Here is a 22,767-nt window from a genome sequence, read left to right on the forward strand (position 1 = left end):
ACCAAACTTCCTGTCTGGTGACTGTGTTCAATGCTGTCTGGAAACTGCTTGCTTATTAGTAACAGGCTTTCTAAAGGTTACTAGGGTGTTGGCATGCTGATAGCCAGTGCCTGTCTGCGACGTGACCATTGCACAGTGGCCTTGGGCAGGAACGGAGGCTCTGGAATCCGGAAGGGATGTGATATTCTCTGTCTCCACAAATAGCTCATTAAAAAGGATCTTGTTGAGTCCTCTGTGGTGTGGAAATGTTCTCTACTGGGGACCGAGTGGCAGTAGCTGCAGTTGTATGCATAACATATGTGTCCACGCTCCAGGGGACTTCAGAGCACGTAGGTCACAGCCGCAGAAGAATTACTTAACACCACTCTTTAAACACAAACAGCAGAATGTTGTTCCTTCCGTGTGTGTGTGTGTGTGTGTGTGTGTGTGTGTGTGTGTGTTTCACTCACGAGGTACTAGGCACACCATGATCAGAGTTGGGTTCTGAAGAGGTCCAGTCCCCTGCCATGGCTGCCGTGCAGCCGTAGGACAATGCTGAGGCCTGTGGGCCTGGAGTCCAGAGCACAGCAGGATGTGGTACACACGTTTACGGCAGTTATGTGTCCTGTGACTTACTTGATACCCCAGAACTTTCTCCTCTGACCGGTAGTCAGTATTCCCCTCTCCACTCATGAGATTGGAAATCTCAGCCCAGTACTCTGTGCCCCTGGAGCTGGGTTGTCTACCCCTCACAGGCATGCCTCTTGGTGACCATGAAAATAAACTAGAAAAGGGAAACCAGAACACTGGAATCCACAATGTACAGGAAAACTTCAAGAGCTGTTTCTCAGTTTTAAAAAATTTGAAAGAAAAGAAATCATAAAGTGGTGAGAGAATGATGGCTGGTGTCAAACACACGGTTGTGCATATTGTAATCCTACTTTATAATCACTTAGCTCCAACTGCGAGCCGTCTTGTAGAGCCAGATGTCTGCAGTCTCTTGCACGCCTCCCGAAGCATCTGCCTGCCAGCTTCCCTGTTCCCACCAACCCCTCCACTCCCTGGAGAGTTATTCGCTGCTGTTGTGGCCTGGCACATTCCCTACCTGCAGGGAATTGTGCTCCAGTTTTCTTCTCCCCCCATGACCGCCTCCTTCCTTTCCCTTACTTTGCATGAGGTTGGATCCCCTGTCTCCCTGATGTTCATGTTGTGACCAAGCAGAGCACCACATGAACCTATCTGTGATGGCTCGAATTAGCTCATTATTGCTCACAAGACCCAAATGTTGATAAAGAGGTATAATACAGCATTGGCTAGGATTATTATGGAAATAATATGTAGAACAGATACCTGCATGTTGAGGTATGAAACTTCTGGAAGCCACTGGAAAAATACATGGAGCCTACTGATAGACAGGTCCTTAGAGGCCCTTGTTCCAGCTCTACCTGAAGCAAATCCTTCTAGTATTTGTATCATATAAGCCAACAAATCATCTGCCTTTACCCATCTGAGGTAGTCATAAGCCATTTGTTTGAAAGTCTTCCCCAGAGAATACTCCAGGCTGACAGACAGTAGGATCAGGACCCAGTCGATCAAAATAGTAGAGATGATACTCTGACCCATCGAAGCAGAGGACAATGCTGTGTAGTGTCAGTCTACAAATGTGTTCATGCAGATGCAAGTGTCTGCTTTGGACCTGGGTGTGACTGGAGAGAATGAATTCAAAGTGTAGACTCCTTCTGACTTCTCTTTCCCATGACTACCAAAAAAGAAATATCCCTAAGAAAAGGATTTTCTGAAAATACTTACTGCCCTTCAAGTCTGTATCCCAATTTTTTATAGCAGCTATGACTATTTTTAACTTTAGATTCATATTTTTGCTTACTTGTTGATCCTGTAACCCATTGAAAGAGGAAAAAGGAATATATATCCTAAACATTCAGTATCATAGGTACCTAACATAGTCTAGCTGCTACTGTGCACTGTTACACCTTAATAGTTTCTTCCTGAGAGCTACAGGCTCAGCAGGGACAGAATGAGTCAATTTTTCCTGAGTTCTGCTCTTTGTGCTCCCGCTTGTTTAGGTTGAATCCCCTTCCTCTTATCTTGGGAAAAGCAAATGCCTTTAAATCTGCCTTAAGAAACTGTTGACTCAGCTGTCCAATTAAACATCAAAATCCTGTTTCCTAGAGCAAGAATGTCTTAACACCTCCCAGCAATGCCCATGTCACATGTCAATGACCATGTAGTCCAAGACATGCTCAGACTACTGTAGACACTCTCTACTGGTGGTCACAGGACCCAGAGAGCACCCTCAGATGGTTGGAGAGTTCAATACTCTCAGCTCACACTATAAAAGCTGTAAGAAACTGCAGGATGGGACCAGACTTACACAAAGAGTGTGTAAATCTGGTACATTGCCTACTAGCAAAATCATGACTAAAGCTGAGCTCTCTGAGTTCGGTTTCAAAAGTTGGATTTCTACAACAGAGAACATTTCCATTCCACAGCAGATCTTCCAAACACAGTAGGCCTTCAGTTAGTACCTTATTAAATGACTAGAGAATGAGTGTCACACCCCTGGCCCCGTGCATTCTGTGAAGTCACTCCAAAAGTAAGTGTTCCAATAGAGCCCACATCAACAGCTATCACTGATGGTGATATCAACGGTGTATCACTGACACACCCTACTTAAAGACACTTCATCTGCACCATTCAATGAAGGATGCCAACTTAGCAGAGGGAGGTGTATGTTTGCCACTAGTGCATGTATTCTTGCTAGGAACTTCTCTGTGGCTTGCCCCAGTTCCCCAGCACAGGAAGTAGCCCCTGGGAGTGCAGTACCTCTTTCTGACCTCCCTGCTCTGTTGCTGAATGCCCATCTTTCCCATTGTTCCTAAGACCACACAGGGAAAGAAACTCTCACTTACTAAACCTATTAAGCGCTGGGACCTTTCTATATATGATCTCATCTGATCTGCTCAGCCACATTGTAAACAAGGTCCTATTAGTTTTTATTTTATATAAACAAGAAGTGTTGCAGGATATTTGATGGCATTGTGAAACTAATTCTGTGTTAGTAAAATTAACCTTGGATCAGGGGGCAGAACTGACTGTTAGTTGACAAGAATTAGCTATAGAGAGTATGGAGGACCCAGTAGTATGGATAGAAAGACACAGAAGGAATAGGGAGTAGGGAGGGACTTAGGGATTCTTGGTCTCTCTCTCTCTCTCTCTCTCTCTCTCTCTCTCTCTCTCTCTCTCTCTTTCTCTCTCTCTCTCTCTCTCTCTCTCTCTGGGTCAACAGCTGATAAAGAAGGTCAGCTGATTGCTTCTCGGCTTCTCTGATCTAGCAGGATTTCACCCCAACATCTGACTCCCAAGTCTTTATTGGTAAATAGAACAACTTAGATAAACTGACTGCTCTTCCAGAGAACCTAGGTTCAATTCCCAGAACCCACATAGAAGCTCACAACTGCCTGTACTTCAGTTCCAGGGGATCTGATGCTATGCACATAAAATAAAGTTAAATAAATTTTTAAAAATTACATTTGGCATCTACAACCAAGCCAGTGCTGGTGGGATCAGAAATCGTGCCAGGCTGCAGTCTGGGAAGCTGGGTGCTAACTGCAGGCCTCAGAGCACAGACAGTAGTTAAAATAGTAGTAGATTCAGGTGTGGCTGCCAAGCAGCCAGAAAAACAGCAAAGGCCGGCCCAGAGAGGCTAATGACTTACCTAAAGTCACACAGACTCAATATACAGACTTGAGCCTGTGGCACACTCACTTTCTTATTTTATGTTATTCCATTCTTTGTTTTATTATATGACTACAGGGGCTGGAGTTATAGCTTAGTGGTAGATGTTTGCATATCCTGCATGAGGCACCAGGTTCAATCCTCCAATACAACTGTGAGTGTGTGTGTGTGTGTGTGTGTGTGTTTATGTGGGTATGTAAAATATCATATATGCATGTATAATTCAGTACACCTTCTCTGGAGACTACTATTCATGCAAATACACCAAGTCATCAGCATAACTTTATTTATTATACCAGAGAAGCAGGAAATTACACAGGCTTATTAAGAACTCACATATTCCAAGTAAGTTGGACAAATGTGGTTTTTAAGCAGCACACAAAGTCATCCTAAAACAATCCACAGATTTCTGAACACATGAAGAGCTCTACAGGTTATGGCCTATGCCTGGAATGGGACCACTAAAGACATCTTATGCAAATATGCAAATCCAGTCTATTTCCTCTCCCACCAGCCTCAAGTCCCTAACTTATCACTATCAACATCTGTCTGGAGATGGGGAGATCTGAAACCAGAGGACTTTGCCTCTCATCTGGGTTATCTGAATCAAGGGAATCCAGTGAGTCTTGAACACTAGATTGCTTTCCACTCTCTGCTTTTATTTGGAGACACAGAGAATAAGGCTGGCTGCAGTGTTGTGGTGGGACAGACCCTCCTTCTGCTGCGGCTTCTGGATCCCCTTTCCCAGTGCCAGTTCAGAAGCTGGGCCAAATGGCTCTGGCTCCCACAGCCAACTCAACTACTGAAGAACACAGCTGTGCTTAGCTGCCTCGGCTCCACTCAGACTCAGTTCCTCATGGGGTGGAAGTGTGATACTGATCGTTTTTAACGAGGGCTGTGGGAACTGGCCCAAATTCTGAATTTGTTGCACAGAGCAAATTGGTTTGCCTTGCTCCCCTCTTAGCGCTTCAGCCTTTAGAAGCTCATGGCTTGTCATCATGAGCAAGGGGCTTTCACTCCTGCAGGAAAGGCACCACCCTAACTAACACAGGGTCTAGGAGTGGGGCTTTTCCAGGGACACATTTGAAAGCATGAGAACTCTGGGTGCTCAGACTGAACATTGAGCGTGCTAGAGGCCTGGCCTCTCTGGGGTCATAATCACTGCCCGCCCCGAAAAGGCTTTCCATTTGCCTGTGGCCTCCACAGCAGGGTGCATAAAATGAGCTCCTGACCGAGAATACAGCTAGGATTTCTATTTGCGTGTATCTTAAGTTTCTGCTCTGTCTCATGCATTCATACTATCAGGGAGTGCTCATTTTTCCTCGAGAGGAGCACATGATCAGTGAAGTTTGGGGATCACAGATCTACAGGAACAAAGAACAAATCTCTCTGGATTCTGTGGTGGTGGTGGCACAGGGACAGAGTGGTTGGGCTGATGTCAAAAAGCTACCACTGATAGTGGTAGTTTAGAGGTCTAAGGGTTTGAGCCAGACACTGGGCCTATTGGCAAGGGACCACTCTTCTCTATCACTGACTCCAAACAAATCCTGCACTCCTAGGCAAAGCAGGGCTGGGCTGGGCTTAGACGGTTTCCTCTGGGTGCTGAATGGAGCAAGGAGTGGGACACGCCCAAGAGGCTGCAGAAGCGGCTGCTAGTACAGGAAGAGGTCTGGGGCGGGGGAAACTGCTAACCTAACTCCATGGTGGGGAAGTGTTCTGCATCAAACATCTAGATCTTCAGAGTAGGTATTGGGGTTCTCCTGGGACCGAGTCACCACCTTGAACTGACGCCGAAGGAAGCCGCCATAGCGCTTCTGGTTGTCCCACTTCAGCTTGGGGCGAATGCGCCGCAAGAAGCCCCCATAGCGCTTGTACAGGTCCTCGTGCGCTACGGGATCCCCATCCTGGCCCCCATCCTCGTCCCCAGCCATCTCTGAGCTCCTCTTGGGGTATTTGCGCAAAAAGCCGCCATAGCGTTTGGCCTGTTTCCTCAAGTCCTCCTCGTTGAAATGCAGTGTGTCAGCCTGCGTGGCTCCATCGTTCATCCAGTCAGCACCCACCAGCTCAGACTCCTTTCCATCCCCAAACCTGCCAGAGAGACCCCTGAGGTTTTCCTCTGAGACTCTGCTGAGGATTCGGCTTTTCTCCAGCTCCTTCAGGAGGGGCTCCAAAAACTCGGTCAGCGCATTGTAGCCTTTTCCCAAAGCAACCTCGTTCCCCAGGTCATTCTTGCCACGGAGCCCAGAGGCAGAGGGGGCAAGAAAGGACAAAAAGCGCTGGCATCTCTCCCACTCCTCTGACGGTGGCACCAGGTCCTGGCACTCCAGGGAGCAAATCTGAAAGGATCCCAAGGAGCACAGTAGTAATGTCACCAAATGACTTTCATCACGTGAGAGATGTGAAATCAGACTTATCCCAGAGGCACAAGAGATACAGGTGGAAATGCCAAAAGTAGAAGCAAGATGTTCCTATTGGCCTACACACATGCTTTCCCTCTTCCAAAGGGTACAGTTGCTCTACCAGGAGTGGAGGCGCTGCTAACACTTGAGAGACAGACAGAGAGCTTCAGAACAACGGGAAGAATGCACATAGGGAATTGGAGGGCTCAGCACACCTGAGGGTACCTGTTAGAGGGACCATAGGATCGGCTTCCCGGTGTGGTAGGGAGTGGTCAATCACCTTGACTATAATGATACTAACGGCAGTGAGCAATGCTGGAACTTGAATTCTGAAAGTCTGCGGCTGGAGTCCCTGTACTTTGCCAATCGCCTTCCTGCGGGTGAGCAGGCCACACTGAGTACAGCTCAGTGGATACAGACTAGACTCAGATGTCAAACACTTATCATCATGAGCTCAGGGAATTGCTCTCTTTCAGTAGATGAGGAAAGTGAGACTCAGAGAACAGTTTCCGAGGAAGGGAGCTAGGAAGAGCCAGAATCAAAGCCACAGCTCAGTCGACACTGCTTGCTGTGCTTCTGCAGTGCTGGGAGAGGCATGTGGGACACCATGACCCAAAGCAGCATCAACAGACCAGGCATAGAGTCTCAGGCCCCAGAGAGGGGCAGAGGCTCCAAGCTCACCAAGAGGATCTTGACAGGGTTGATGTTGAGAGACTAGGTCAAGAGACTGAATTTGGAGATGCTATCAGCCAGGAAAAGAAGCCTTGGAATGTGTACCCAGTGCTGCAGACAGCATGGTGAGCAACTCAAGGTCTACACCCTGTTGCCAGGCACTTGGCTGCCTGGAAATGTGGTCTGTGTGCAGGCCTGGGAGAGCCATGATGATGAAGTCTAGACTGCAGTGGGAACTAGACAGCAGCAGACTCTGGTTCCCTGCTGTCTGGAGGGCAGGAGAAGCCGTGCACTGATACAGTAGATACAGCTGACTTGCCTGTCCAGATATAACGCCTCCCTTCTCTGCTCTCTACCCACAAATAGAATGGTATGGAGAAGACTTGCTGAGACTTACCAGGGGGTTGATGGGATGGGGCACATCCTGAGTCCTCACTGCACACAGAGAGCACAGGGACAGGCAATCGGCTGCGTCGTTGGAGGGTACCACCACGAGGAGGCAAGCGGCCAGCATCAGTGCGAAGCACGCCATTCTGTCTCTCTTCTGCTAGAGAGGGAGAAGGACAAGATGGTGAAGTTGTCCTGACTGACAAGGACGTATCTCTTACATCTGCTGTTAGAGCAGCACAGGCAGGCTTTTCTCCTTCCATTTCTGTAGTCAAGGACACAGAAGCTGGGGAGGTAAAGTGGGAGTCAAGGCCAGGGAGTGAGGAGGGACTGAGAGCAGAGTGATCACTGCGTACTGGGATCTTCTCTCTGTTCACAATGCATGGAGCAGCTCTGCCAGGCAGGTTAGGCTGTGGTTTTCACTTGACAAGTGGAGGAGCCGAGTCACAGGAAAATTGTTCCCCATGACTGGGAAGCTAGGAAGTCAGGGCTTGATCAGGTCTGTCCAACTTCAAGTCATTCGACTAAGGTATGTCTCTGTGTTCTACGTCCCCAAGCTGGAGTGTGCTCTCCTCTCTCTCTCTCTCTCTCTCTCTCTCTCTCTCTCTCTCTCTCTCTCTCTCTCTCTCTCTCTCTCTCTCTCTCTCCTTTTCCTCTTTTCCCCCTCTGTCTCTCTCTCTCCTCTCTATCTCTCTGTCTCTGTCTCTCTGTCCTATCTTTGTCTCTCTGTCTCTCTCTTTCTCTGCCTGTCTTTGTCTCTCTTTATCTCTCTCACTCTTCTCTCTGTTTCTCTCTCTTTGTCTCTGCCTCTCTTTATCTCTCTCTCCCTCCCTCTCTGGTACTGGGGATAGAACCAAGGGCCTCACACATGGTGGACGAGCATGGTAGGACTGACTTACACTGCTGATCTTTCTGGGTTTGCCCGTTCTCTGGCGCTCGTCTTTCTCACTTCAGCACGGCTCCTGGCTTTGACCAGGGCTTCACTCTCACCCCTCTCCACACTGGCCCCTTCCTTGGCTTCTGTGATCGGAGCATGAAATACCCTTCTCAGCGTATTAGCTCTGAGATGGCAGCCACTAAGTGCCATGAGGCCTCATTGTCAGACCCTCTCTGTCTGGCCCCATCTCAACCCCAGCAGTCAAGTCTGGAATCTACTTTGTCACCTCTTGGCCTTGTGCATGATGCTTCCTCTTCCTGAAGAACCTTTCCTCTCCTCGTGTCCTTGATTAGGCCTCACCTCCAGTAAATTGTACCTTTTCCATCACAACAGTCCACCCCCTAACTAGCTGTGCAAGCGCTCTGTCCCTCCAGACATTTGTGCAGTGTGAATACATACTCTCGGAACAGATACAGTCTCTGCCCCTCCAGACATTTGTGGGGCGTGAATACACGCTCTCGGAACAGAGACAGTCTCTGTCCCTCCAGACATTTGTGGGACGTGAATACATACTCTCAGAACAGAGACCGTCTCTGTCCCTCCAGACATTTGTGCGGTGTGAATACGTGCTCTCGGAACAGAGACCGTCTCTGTCCTCCAGACATTTGTGCGGTGTGAATACACACTCTCGGAACAGAGACAGTCTCTGCCCCTCCAGACATGTGGGGTGTGAATACACGCTCTCGGAACAGAGACCGTCTCTGTCCCTCCAGACATGTGGGGTGTGAATACGTGCTCTCGGAACAGAGACAGTCTCTTGTCCTCTCTGCAGTGCTTGCTTCTGGGCCTCACATGGGCTAATCTTGTTCCTGCCTCGGGACCCTTGTGCTTTCTCTTCCTCTGTCTGAAGTATTCTGACCTCAGGTTTTCATAAGACTGCTTTTCTGCATGAAATAAACTAAACGTCACAGAGCCAGACAGGCTCACACTAGCTGAGTTACCTGCCTTTACCATTTCCCCAACTAGAACATTAGTTCTCGAATGCACTGACCTTTTTCTGATACTCTCTTTCCTGCCTAGACATCCTAACCTACAAGAGACTGTCTGCCTTCCTTCCCTCCTGCAAACTGCTCTTTGTCTTCTGACGTTTGGGGGCTTCGAAGATTCACCCACCCATGAGACCAAACCCAGGAATACACCCCGGAACAGCTCTCCTCTCTCAAAGCACACAGTAGGCTCCCCAACCTTCCTAACCATTGTCTCTGTTGCCGTCATTGAGCTTGCACTGCCCTAAGTCACTATGAGGGCACTTCTCCTGCAGGGTCACTATGAGGGCACTTCTCCTGCAGGGTCACTATGAGGGCACTTCTCCTGCAGGGTCACTATGAGGGCACTTCTCCTGCAGGGAGCTGCCCACATCCCGCCCTGGGCAGTGAAGAAAGCTGTAGTGCAGAGCCCCCTCTGTGGATTCTCTCCACCTAATAACTGCAGTTTCTAGAACAGGTTTGAGTCACCAGCAGCTAAGTCTTCTATGAGTCCCAGCAACAATTCACAGAGCATTGACTCTACTCCAAGCTTACCCTACCCACAAGCTGAGAGGTGGGCATGATTGCCCACTTTAGAGATGTGAAAACTGGTGCTCCGGGACTGGGTAATTTGTCTGAGGTTACATGCAACTGTAGGCTAGAATGCAGGTCCAGGTGCTTCTCCCGAGACCGGACTCAAGTGCTGCTGGTGCAGGGAGCACAGAGTAGCAAACTCAGAGAACTGTATTCATGTAGCTTGTGCATCTCTGCGCCCCTGAGGTTTCTCTCCTGCTCTATCAGAGGAGAAACATCAGAAGTCTGGGCAAGTGAATGTTCCATTTACATGCAGACAAAATAAATGGTCGGCAGTTTTGGGATTTTGGTTTTGGTGTGTGTGTGTGTGTGTGTGTGTGTGTGTGTGTGTGTGTGTGTGTGTTTTGCTTTTGTTTTTCTTATACTAATGACAGCTGACCTGGCCTGTTATAATACTTGAGCAAATTAAACCAATGGTGAGCCTGTGTCAGTCTCTCACACCTACTGGGAGACTTCCCATAGCAGTGTATTCTAAAATGGACCCAATTTAGACCTCTCTATAGAAAGCTGGTACCCCAGACACATCTCCATGGTAGCCGGAGGACTCTCTGGACATTCCCATCTCACCCAGCTTTGTTCCAGTCTCTTGTGCTCGGTAATATCTTCCAGAGGTCTGACCCTTCTGCCCAAACCTAGCAGCCTTCCCAACACAGAGAGCTTGCATTTGCCAAGTGTACACTGTATGCCTGTCTGTGTCCCCATCCCCATACATAGCTTAATGTGAGGGAGTCCTCAAGATAACCCCATAAGGCTGAAACCAATATTTTTCCTCAACTCCACAACCAAGGTCCCATGCATGGTATTCTCAACCCTTGTATATAGAGTTCCCTCTGCCCCAACACCTGGCACCCATTCCTGTTACCTTTGACCCGCTAATTCTCACTCATTCTTTAGAATTCAGCCTCAGGAATCACCTCCAGGAAGTCTGTCTTGACATGATCCCTCCTTGGAGCTCCTGCAGTTACCCATGCTAGTCCTAGCACATAATTACATCTAACTGTCTGAGACTGGCACAGGAGGAAACTTTGGAAATGCATAGTTCCTGCAGTATGAATATGTGTGGTGAGCTTGACCATAGTTGAGAAAAATACATAAAAGAGAAACTGGAGTACTAAATGCCAAGAAGGGTGTAGGTAAGTTCATGTCAGCCTGATGGACCTAGCTATAGTTTGCATTTGTTTGAAATGTCATGAGAGGACCAGAGAAGTTTGTTTGATAGATGCATGAATGGATGGATGGATGGATGGATGGATGGATGGATGCATGCATGCATGCATGCATGCATGCATGAATGGATGCGTGAATGAATGGAAGTATGCATGCATGGATGGATGGATAAGTAGTTGAACAGATGAATGGATGAATGACAGATGATGAATTGTTCCCAGAGCTTCATCCAGGGTTCAAATGAGACCAGGAGCTCTATACAAGTTTGTTGAGTGAATAAACAGACATTTTAAAACTGGGAGTTTTCCAAGAGGGGAAAAAAGCTTGATTTCCAACTTGTTTGGAAAAAAAGTCAAAAGCCTTTAAGACATTGGACTTACATCTTACTTTGGCCCTAGTCGTGAGGGAGACACACACATAGACCAGTTCCTGCTGTCCCTGCTGAGCACCTAATAGACATTTGTATCTATCACACTTGGATGGCCCAGTCAAACAACTTAGAGAAGCAGCTTGAGGTGAGAGGGTTAGGATGGTTTTGAGAAAGGCGATCCCTCCAATCCTGCCTGTCCTGACTGCAGGACCACTGAGTCTACTTAGTAAGGAGAGTGTAGATTCCAGATAGCCACTTACCGCCACTTGTAGAAAGTTGATTTTCTTCAATATACAGTGGGACTAATAACAAAGAGCTTTGGGGTTGTTTAGCATCCAAACAAGAGACCATGTAGGCGCACTAAGTCTATGCCTGGCACACATCAGGCAGTTTTGATAAGAAAGTATGAAGGGATGGTCTGGTCTTCTATAGGATACGAGGGGAGGGAAAAGAGGAGAAAAAGAATGTAGAACCAACATGTGGCTGAATACGTTCTCTGCCCTACATGGGGGCCTGGCATGTGGGAGGGAGAGCTGGCGCCCCTCATGATCATATGGTTCCTATGACAGCTTCTACCTCCCAAGAGCCTACAGTGTAACAAGCATATGCACATTAACTCAGAATCCCTACAGGTCATATTCTGAAATGCTTTTATAGAAGGGGCGTTGCTTGTCAATCCCTGAGGTTGAGTTTGGCTTTCTACCCTGGTCTTGAGACCCCCGCCTCCATCTTCTTCCCTGTTCTTTGTGAACACAAACTCCCCAAGAAAAGCTGAATTTACAGAGACTAAGGAGCTGATTAGAAGTCCAAAACCATGGAGAGATTGGTCCATTACAGGTACAGAGGCCAGTCAGTCACCTCATCTTGGGCTGTCTTTAGCCTGCAGAACACCCAACCTTGCCCACATCTGTGTCAGACATAACATCCTGTAACTAATAGATACAAACCTTTATTGTCTTAGCAGATGCACTGGCTTCCAACCCAAAGCTAAGAATGTCATCAGGTGGCGTCTTAGGCCTCTAGGAAGGCTTCCCCCATCCCCTGTACCCACCTCTGATGACCCACCAGCGTATTTTAAACTTGCTTTGACTTATGACTCTCTTTGTTCTGTAAAACTATAAATCATCACAGAACTGCTTCCACATCGGAGCATGGAATTTCCATCTGTGTTCCCAGGCCATGGTCACTTAAATGGCTCCAGAATAAACTATCTCTTATTCCCTTTAAGATGAGAGCTGTCATTTTCTTGTTTTGTTTTGTTTTATTTTGACTCCTTTAAAAGATAAATTACTAAGCCGGGCGTTGGTGGCGCACACCTTTAATCCCAGCACTTGGGAGGCAGAGGCAGGCGGATCTCTGTGAGTTTGAGGCCAGCCTGGTCTACAAGAGCTAGTTCCAGGACAGCCTCCAAAGCCACAAAGAAACCCTGTCTCGAAAAAAAAAAAAAAGATAAATTACTGGGCAATATCAGGTGGCTCCCCTGTTAGGGTGGGTCTGGGAGATTTCCAACTCTTCACTGGGGATCTGTCTATGATGTCTATGATGGACAGAACTTGGAAGTTAGACCTACTGCGTACCATTTCCATCTGAGTAAATGAAGAAGAAAAGCAGTTTTGGCCTCCAATGGGTTGAGAACTAGAAAGGCAAGCATTAGGTGAGCTCACTGAGTGACCCAAAGGAACGTAGGCTGGAACCCTCCCATGTGCACTTCATGACATGTGTCCTTGGCCACACTAAAGGCACATGTAACAGCCCGAGGGTGGAGGGGGAAGACAGGTGGAGACAAGGGGTATGCCTACCCTAACATACAGAAAAGGGTGATCTGGACATACCCTACACCATAATCACATGGTCAAATCTTGTCTTCCCTTTCACAGATATGTTCTATGGTTTCTATGGGTTCCATCTTTCTGGAGAACCCCAGCACCACTGACAGCTGTCCACAGCTGTTTACATGCCACAACAGCATCATTAACTACTGAAGCAGAAACTCAGTGGTTCACAAAGCCAAAGGTGTTTACTATCTGACTTTTTACCAAGGAAGTGTGCTGGTCCTGCCTCATTGACTTATATGAATCTAATAGGCTTCAGCTCATTTTCCTGGGTCTCCAAACATGTGAACATATTATCTAATAGCAATGTAGCCATCTCCTGGCAAGAGACCAAGTGAGTTTATTGCAGTAGAGGCAGATAGTGTCCTGCACCCCACAAGTTCTGGATTCTGGTGGCAAAATATGTTAAAAGTCACAACTCACCTGGGACTTTAATATTGCTTGAGAGGTAAAACCATGGGTTCATCATACAGCCCCCAGCACCCTCTCTCCATGGGCTTCCATAGATAGTGTCTGTTAAAGGACCATCACACAGTAGGAACTCTTTCCCCCCTCTTGTTAAAGGGTCATCATACAGTAGGAACTCTGTAGACAGCATCTGTTAAAGGACCAGCACACAGTAGGAACTCTTTCCCCTCTTGATCCAGAGTTCCTTGAAAGAGTTGGTTTTGTTTTGATTGATTATTGCCCTCTACCTAGCTCAGAGATATTTCTACTGTAGCCAGCCAGGGCTCCAGAGACAGCAAGTGTTTTTATTTGAAAAGCCAGGGAGGAATAATAATGGCATGATTTAACGTCACAATTATCTCTGGAAGCAATGTATGCATATGATTATTCCTATTTGGAGGAAGAGGAAATGGGAAAAGGTAAGAATGAAGTCACTTGCTTAAGGTCACACAGTGAGTCAGGAGAGCTCCGACTCTCACACCCACCTTGACACATGGCAATGTTTCTGTGACCCTCCAGTGACAACCACCCTGGAATCTGCCAAAGACTGTGTAAGCCACTGCTGTACCAGATGCCTCCAGATGGCCCCTCGAAGCAGGCTCCCAGTACACTGAAGACAGAAGCAGCAAGCCCTGGTGGCAGGGCTGGAATTCACAGCATCCCCCACCGGGAGGCCCAATGCTTTATATCTTTCATATGAGTTACCTGCATCAGTGATCCGCCACAATCAGCCCCACTTCCTAGATGGGAATACAGTGACTCGGAGAGATGGAAACTAGGTACAGAGTTAATCCACTGACTGCACAAACTATCCAGAGGTGTACGGGCACATGGCATGTTCTGTGGCTATTCCCAGACTTTCACACACTGCTGAAGATAAAATCATTTTAGGACTTTTTACCTTACTGGGAAACAGCAAGTTCATTTTTGTGGGTTCCCAAGGGGCTGTCAAAGGAAGGCTCTGAAACTTGAGGGTGCTCCTTGTTGAGAAATGCCCACTAATAGAGGATAGGCAATCAGTCTGCAGAATGGCTTTGGTCCTGAGAGAAAATGAGCCAATCTTTTGTTCAGCGAGTATCAAAGCGTGGACACAGGACCAGGCCTAACCCAAAGGTCATCACATTTGCTGCACAGAGACAGTCAGAAATAAGGGTCCTGCATCCAGACTACAATGGTCATGGTCTCAGAGATATCATTAGCTGCACTTTTAAAGCGATCCTTCTCTGCTGTCAGATTTGTAATGGAATCTCCTTTATTGTCATTTGGTACTCTTTCACAATAAGGAGAAAGAAAAAAAAGGAAAATGAGAAGTCAGGGAGAGAGATGAAGTCAGAGAAAAGGGACACGGGTGGGTGGGTGACAGTGTAGATGCAGGGGCAGGGTGAATGGGAAAGAGGAGAGGGGCAGAGAAGAAGCAAGGAAAATGAGGTAAATACCAACATCCTCTTCTGCTTCTCCCTGAATCTGCCTATTGAGCTACACAGTAACAGCTCAGGAAACCCTTATCAAGTTAAATTGAATTTTGCAGGAATAAGACCGGAGAAGAAGCCACTGTGGACATATTACCTCTGGTGAGTACATCTGCAACTAGTGGCCAAGCATCCTGGCCAGGGGGGCAAATGGGGTAGGATGAGGAGAAAACTGAGCCTGTCCCCGCCTCAGGCGTGGCTACGAGCTCTGGTGGAGGTGTGGAGTAGGGCTGAGTTGGCAACGACTTGGAGACGTAGCTCAGTCTGTATCTCTTCCTACTGTGCTCAGCTCTGTCTCTGTTGTTTCAGCACCTCATCAGACCCACTAAAATCTGCCAGTCTGAGATGAGCAAACCGGTGATGGAAATCACCTGCTGGCCACACTTCCTCAGATATGCATTAAAGCCAAACCAGCAACCACTGATCCCTCGAAGAATGAGGGTGACATCTGGCAAATAGAAAAGTTATGCCAGGGTACCCGGAGCTGGGATGAGATGTCAGGGAGGGATTTCATTGTCAGGGGGAGGGCAGATAAAGAAATTCAGTCATCTGTAGGAGTGAGGAGAGGAACACTGACCCCAGAGATATTTGACTTTTAGTCATACTTTCCTGGAAGAGCACACAGAAGCATGGAATGGATTACTGTAGACGTCATATGGGGGGGGGGATTTTGAAGCCAGCCATTTTGAATCAGTGGAGAGGTGACCATAGTAGCATTTACTGAGTACCTACCAAATGCTAGGTGCTTATAACCTCCCATAGGAGCCTCACGATGGTGTGAAGGAAAGGATTTTGTTATTATCTTCATTGCATCAGAAAGGGAAAGCAATTGTTGCAAAATTATACAGCAAATAAAGGATGGATATGGGGTTTGAACTCAGCATAGGCTCAGGTGTGGTCACACACTCTTAGATGTTGCATGGAAAATTCTTGAAGTAATGCACAGGGACTCCTGCAAGTTATGACAGCCTTCCATGGGCTTTCTCAAGCAATCTAGAGCCAACCGATCCATCAGGCCACTGCAGTGAAACAGTGGGGCCTACCACACAGCGTCTGAGGAACCGCTGTGATACCACACTCCCAGATGCCAGCTACTCCACCTGCCACCCAGCACACTTAACACAGTGAGGACAAAGCAAAGGGCTCAGACTGTGTCAGTAAATTCACACACACACACACACACACACACACACACACACACACACACGCACGCACGCACGCACGCACCATACGCCAGCACCATAACTCACCCCGCTGTAGCTGCCTCAAGGGGTTCCCCCACGCAGATCTCAAAGCCTGGAGATGAATGACCTGCAAAGACAGAACAAAGACAGGTGGGGAATGGAGCACTGGTGAGGAGAGCAGGGGAGGAAGGTGAGTGCGTGCGTGGGAGGAAGCCCCCATGAGGAGGAACAGAGAAGGACTGACATTCTGAAAGGTTTCGCAACAGATCTTGACAGCAATGCCTGTCAGATTAGAAAGATGAACAGTGTGTATTTCACCAACCCTTGGCGGAAGGGTGATAATGAGAGTTTGATGTCTGTGGGAGGGCACTTGAAACCAGATCCAATAACCGAAGGGCTTGGAGGCTTTATTAAGGAATACTTGTAAATCTTGAGAGGTTCTCAGAAAAAAAAAATACCCAGGGAAAAGTAACAAGTCACAAAATTTACTGCTCAACCATGTAGTGGTCTACGCAGCCTTCCCGGAAGCTCGCCAGTTTTGTACTGATGTCAAACTTTGGGGTTTAATAATTTCTTTGGATGTGGGCATTGCTATGAGAGAGTCCGTGCCTTTCCAAAAGTGAGCTTCCTGCAGCCTAACTCAGCCACCTCCGGCAGTAACTGGCTGCAATTTACATGAAAGCAACAAGTCTTTTCAAAGTAAAATTGACAGAAGTCCTGCTCAGCCTGGGTATCCATCCAGCCATGCTCACTTTCTCTCCTCCTTCCCTTTCAACAAAACAACCCCAGGCTCCATTCTCAGTAAAATCATAGCAAATTAGCACCTCATCAGTGATTAAACATGAATTAGAAAGACTAAAAAAGACTGCGCTAGCGTCCGTGGTGCAGATGGAGTGTTAGCAAGCGCCGAGTCCTAAACCTCATTAATGTTCCCAGCCCTAGTTCTCTAAGTGTGTGAGGATGCTGACCCTTAAAATCAGGCTAATTAGTGAAACCTCTTGGCCTTCCACCCAGGCTACCCCTTCTCTCCAGACTCCATGAACTAACATGGGGACTGCTGTGTGGCAGAGCCGCGGCACAGCTAGCACCTGTGTAAGCCAGGGTTGTACAGGGCATGGGTTCTAGAGAGAGGGCAGCTCTTTGGACTCACAGACCTGGCTTTTGTAAACTAGCCTTGAAACTATGACTTTGTATGCTGAGTAATCAGAACCAAACCTAACTTCCCCCAGCCCAAGCTGCCACCAGTCTCTCTGCCTAGCAGCAGGAGCAGAAGCATGAAGCCAGAGTGCCTGCGCTCCAGGCAGATCCTACCTGTACACTGCTTTGTCCCCCGTAAGCTTCTGCTGGTCTGATGGTGGGGTGGCCAATCCAAGATTCAGGAGGCACCCTGACTCTAACTCAGAGAAGCGCCACAGAGGAAGCTGTGAGGGCTACCAAGTCCTCTTAGAATGGCAGTTCTGGAGCCTTTCCCCCCCTTTTATGGGCGAGAGTCTCCCCCTGTCGCTCAGCCCTCTCAGCGCTCGCTCGCAGAGCACAGGCTGCCAGGAGCCAATGGGGAAGTGGCAGAGCAGTCAGAGCGCAGACCCCCAGGCCTTCCACTCAACTCCCTGGGCCTGGGTAAAACACAATAGCAGCTCTTGGTGATGGGATGTGGAGGAGGACGCAATCGCGCAGTCTGGGGGTGGATGCTCCCTGTAGTGCTGTTTGTCACTTCAAATTCGGCCACTTTCAGCATTTCCAGGAGAGTGTCACAGGAAGACAGAAACAAAGGTGGGGGAAAGGCAGAGACAGGAACAGATGGAAAGATGGAGAGACACAGAATAAAATAGAAAAGCAAAGAGAAAGTCAGCGGACAGAGAATGGAAACGTGAAAGGCAATGCCTGAGACCCGAGGAAGAAGGCAGACAAAGCACGAGGAAAAGATAAAGACCCACAGCCACAGAAGCTCTCAGAGACCAGGAGATAAAGAAGGACAGAGTCAGAGAAAGAGGAATACTGGGACGAGGAGCGAAGGATCTCTTCAATGCAGGGACCAAGGGATGCCCTGGAGTGCCGGAAGCAGCTCTTGGTTATAGAAAAGGAGCGCTCTGCTCCATGTTGACTGGGTCTCAGGCACACTGGAATGTGTGTGAGTGTGCCTTTGTTTTAGGGTGCCAGTTGACTTGGGCACCTGCCCGAGTTGATGCCCGGCACTACTCTTCCTCACAACCAAGGACTGCCGTTCAATTTTCAGTTTTCTCTGGCAGTAACATGGAGCGAGTATTATGAAATCCCCCTCAGAGTCCTGGCTGTGATGTGCCTTTGTGTGGTTCTGGGTGGGAGCAGATCTGCCCCTTGTGAACCCTCCACCACACCATGCACAGCCTGAAGGTTCTGCACAGCTGTAAATAACTCCCAGAGCACGGGCATCTGAAGAAAACAAGCTTGTCCCTTTTGTCAGCAACAGAGATGTCTACTTGGGAGACTGCCAGGGGCTGGCCAGGCAGTACATGTCATGAACACCTGGGTTGCACCAGGCAGTGAACAAAGATGTCAAGTTTAATGCTCATGTCCTGGCCAGCTGCGGCAGCATAGGCTAGAGAGCTGAGGGGCTGGCCACTGAACACAGCATGTCAGTCACTTAGACCTGTCATCCAGACCCAAATGGATCTGGCCCTAGCCATCTACGGGGCAACTGCCCACCCTGAGGACTTGGCTCTAGAATGTCCATCTCTGAGACTCAGTCGGTTTGCCTGACAAGGTAGACAAGAGCTACAGCTAGTAACATCGGAAGTGTGGGTTTAATTTCTGTCTCTGCCACCCACCAGTGCAGAGTCCAAAGTCAAGTTAGTGGCTTCAGCCTCAGTTTGCTCATCTGTAGAATGGGGAAAAGAGCCCCATTGGGGTCTTGCCATGGGGAAAGGAGGACATGCCAAGAACATTTGCTGGCATGCGGCCAGTACTTCCCTGCAGCTGTCATCGTGGCAGCAGTGATTAGCTGATCTTGCTCAGAGGCACCAAGCACACTTCGCACTTGTCTGGGGCAGCATCCTCTCCCTGCTGCTGGGTCATTATGTGCTCTCATACAGCTGGGATGACAGAGGGGCCATTTGGTGAGTACTCAGCACATCACTCGTTTCACTGTATCCTCAGAAAAGCCATGCTATGAATATGACGTGGTTGTCACAACGCAGCCCTCTGTGACTAAGCAGCTGGGGTGTGGTGTAGTGACAGTCATGCAGAGGGGGTGGGGAGGTCCCAGGTGCCCCAGCCCCCCTGGCCTCGACTCGAGGCTCCCCGCTCTTTCTCATCTCCACCCTACGCTCTCCTTCTGCAGGATTCCTCTCCCTAAGTGAATGAAGGGCTGGCTCCGGCAGGCAGGAACATACAACCTCCAGACGCTTGCACAGCATCCGGTAGCTGAGTCTCAGGCTGTCTTCCTGTTGCTGAGCTGGAGTCTCTAGTCACTGTTACCTATGGGTCTCACAACCCGAGAATGAGCTGTTTCTTCATCCTCAAGGTCTAACTCTCATGCCGTTTGCTCCTATTCTCTTTAATTCCCCCTTCCTCCCCCTAATCTCTACCTACATAAGCTCTTGACAATAACCTTGGAATAGACTAAGAATGCTATAAGAGATGGGGCTGCTTCACTCCCATAGCTGGAAGTCAGCAGATACTAGAAGAGAGAGAAGTGGGAATGCTACATCATAAATAGAAGTAAGTGCGGGAGGCAGAGCTGCTCAGTGTTGAATAGCCTTCACCTGAGGCTATTGCAGCCCCAAAAGCAAATATTTCAGGCATTTATTTTTCCTCTATATGCAACATCCTCTAAACATACACACAAACATGCATGCACACATGAACGCACCCATGCACGTGAGCCCCCCCCACGCACGCATGCCTGTGTATGCACACAAACACAATTACTGCACACATGTTCAGGAGATGGCTAGAAACAGACCCTCCTTATCCCTGGAGAAACCTAACACAAAGTTTGCCTCTCCCTTAGGCCTGGGACATATGTCCCTCCCACTTAGGGTCCTGATGCAGGACTCTGAGCACCATCACAGGGGAACAGGAAGCCAGGCTCACTAGACTGCCTTATGGGCTGACTATCCATCACAACTGACAGCTACCTCATTTAGATGGGCAAACGCCCGAGTCATCTTCTGAGAGCAGGACGACAGTTCCAGCTTTATCTAGTGGTCAGGACCAACTCCTGAGTTCTCATGCTCCTTGCCTGCCTGTCCTCAGTGAGTGATGATCTCTAATTCAGATCCTGAAATGGACAAGAAAAAAAGAATGAAGGGAAGGAAATGCTTGACACAATCATCCCTCAAGCTGTGCTGCTAGAAAGGGTTCAGGAAGCTCGTGTTAGAAAACAGAAAAGCAAAGAAACGAAGGGCAGCTCTTCCTTCTCATTGCTGCAAACCCTCTCATCTCCCAACTGTCCTGTGATCAGCGGTGGCCCTCACCGTCTGCTTGCAGACTGAGAAACCTGTTGGGAGACAGCAAACAAATGAACCACCTTGGACTAAACCTATCCAAAGATGTGAAAAATAATGGAAACTTTAAAACACTGAAGGAAAAAAAAGGAAAAGGCACTGGACGATGAAAAGACTTCCCAGGATCACTAATTGGATGAATCAACACTGTGAAAATAGCTATCTTACCAAAAGCAATATTGCAATCAGAATCCCATCATCATAAAATACATTAAAATCCTTATAAGAGCACAAATCAGGCAGTCAAAGCAATCCCCAGTGAAAAAGAATATTGCTTGGGGTATCACCATACCGGATTTCCATTATGTGCATGGTACTGGCACAAAAACCAACATGCAAATCTGTGAAACACAATGGAGACCAGACACAATCCCATGTAGCTACAGCCACCTGATCCATGACAAACACACACATACACACACACACACACAAGAAAAAGTTAACACTTTCAACAAATGGCGATGGGAAAACTGAATAATCATACACAGAGTGAGTCAACTTCAGATGAATCAAAGACCTAAGTATAAGACCTGCAACTCTGAAACTTACAGAAGAAAATATAAAGAAGTGTCTTAGTTCCTTTTCTGTTGCTGTGATAAAACACCATGACCAAGGCAACTGATAGAAAAAAGTATTTATTTGGGCTGATGGTTTCAGAGGAATGAGAGTCCATCATGGCAGGGAGGCATGGGAGCAAGTCAGCAGGAACACGGTAGGAGCCAGCAGCTGAGATCACACCTGTGAATATAGACACAAAGCAAGGCGGTGGTAGGAAACCCAGGATGGGGTGGAAGTACACAATCTCAAGTTCCATACCCAATGATTTACTTCCTCCAGTAAGACCACACCTCCTAAACCTCCCAAATACCACCAACAACTGAGGATCAAGTTTATAAATACCCGCACCTATGAAGGACTTTTTTTATTCAGGCCATCATATTCTACTATTTGCCCTGTAGGTTCATGGCCAGTAAAACACTCTTGTTCTCTATCTCTCTAAGAACTATGACTCAACAACTTCAGATACGCCATAATTCTTGTCTTGGGTGTCTGTGAATGTCTCAATTGAGGTCTCTTTGTCTGGACACTAACATTGACCAAGTGTCTGCCAAGGAAGATAACTGCAGGGGGGCAGACTTCTAAGTTTATAAAGACCTAGTTGAAAGAGTAAGGGTATTGACTGTGATTACTTTCTTGCCAGAATCACGCATAGCTGAAGGGAGTCATCCAATCAATATACCAATGCAAAGGGGAAACTGTGCTCAGTAAATGATTAATATACTGTTGTGCTGTGGGAAAAATCTCCAAGCTGTAATGTGGGGGAAAGAGTTCTTCACACAGGAAGTCTGCAATGGAGACAGCTTAACACATTCAGAAGGCAGTATTCCTCATCCTCTTTCAGATAAGGTTTAGATATTCATCTCTGGTGACAATATTCCTCATGCTTTGCTAAATGAGGCATGTCCTTCAAGAGATAAGCAATCTCTGATGGACTGACCCCTCAACTATGTGGTGAACTCTCACTGCATAATTCCGCATCCCTAGCAGAATTTTGTTTGCTGTACAAAAGTTTTTTAATTTCATGTATCACATGAATGGCCTCTGGCCCAATTGTCAAAATCATTGCTTCCTCATGAAACTTCTTGAGCTTGCTTGACCTCTACAGTCTACATTATTCTCAGAACTACAGTCTTCCAGGCTACTACTCTTCTTACAGTGTTCAACCAGTTTTCTAGACCAAAGTTCCAAAGTCTTCCACATTGCTCTAAAAACAAAAAACAATATGATCAGGTTCTTTAGAGAATACCATTCTTTGGTACCAATTTCTATCTTAGTTTGCTTTCTATTGTTGTAATAAAATACTGGCCATACCAACTTGGGAAGGAAAGGGTTTATTACATATTACAGATTAGAGTCCATCATGAAGGGAAGCCAGAGCAGGGACTCAAAGGGAAACCTGGAGGCTTTCTCTCTCTCTCTCTCTCTCTCTCTCTCTCTCTCTCTCTCTCTCTCTCTCTCTCTCTCTCTCTCTCTCTCTCTCTCTCTCCCCCCCTCTCTCCCCCCCTCTCTCCTTCTTCCCTCCCTTTCTGTTTAAATGGTATAACCTTTTAAAAATAGATGCTTG

At 47.6% G+C, this 22,767-nt stretch overlaps 1 protein-coding gene across 2 annotated transcripts; it reads right to left on the reverse strand.

Annotated features, from left to right (window-relative positions):
- Positions 1-4,004: 4,004 nt before the first annotated feature.
- On the reverse strand, positions 4,005-17,776 carry Pdyn (prodynorphin). 2 transcript variants are annotated; one of them, XM_040746279.1, is made up of 4 exons: positions 17,470-17,776; positions 16,225-16,285; positions 7,204-7,353; positions 4,005-6,071 (listed from the first exon to the last, which is right to left on the reverse strand). In XM_040746279.1, the coding sequence occupies exons 3-4, from the start codon at positions 7,336-7,338 to the stop codon at positions 5,457-5,459; spliced, it is 750 nt and encodes a 249-aa protein (XP_040602213.1). In that variant the 5' UTR covers positions 7,339-7,353; positions 16,225-16,285; positions 17,470-17,776; the 3' UTR covers positions 4,005-5,456. The 2 variants fall into 2 exon arrangements, with proteins under 2 accessions (XP_040602213.1, XP_040602212.1); XM_040746278.1 differs by having other exon boundaries at positions 7,204-7,350; positions 17,470-17,775.
- Between the last annotated feature and the right edge of the window lie 4,991 nt (positions 17,777-22,767).

This window comes from Mesocricetus auratus, unplaced genomic scaffold (assembly GCF_017639785.1).
Source record: "Mesocricetus auratus isolate SY011 unplaced genomic scaffold, BCM_Maur_2.0 Super-Scaffold_100004, whole genome shotgun sequence".
Lineage (NCBI taxonomy): Eukaryota > Metazoa > Chordata > Mammalia > Rodentia > Cricetidae > Mesocricetus > Mesocricetus auratus.

Excerpts from the sequence above, each read along its gene's own strand:
- Pdyn (XM_040746279.1), bottom strand. The coding sequence starts at position 7,338 with ATGGCGTGCTTCGCACTGATGCTGGCCGCTTGCCTCCTCGTGGTGGTA. Across the intron at positions 6,072-7,203 it reads CCCATCCCATCAACCCCCTG|ATTTGCTCCCTGGAGTGCCA; the intron begins GTAAGTCTCAGC and ends GGATCCTTTCAG.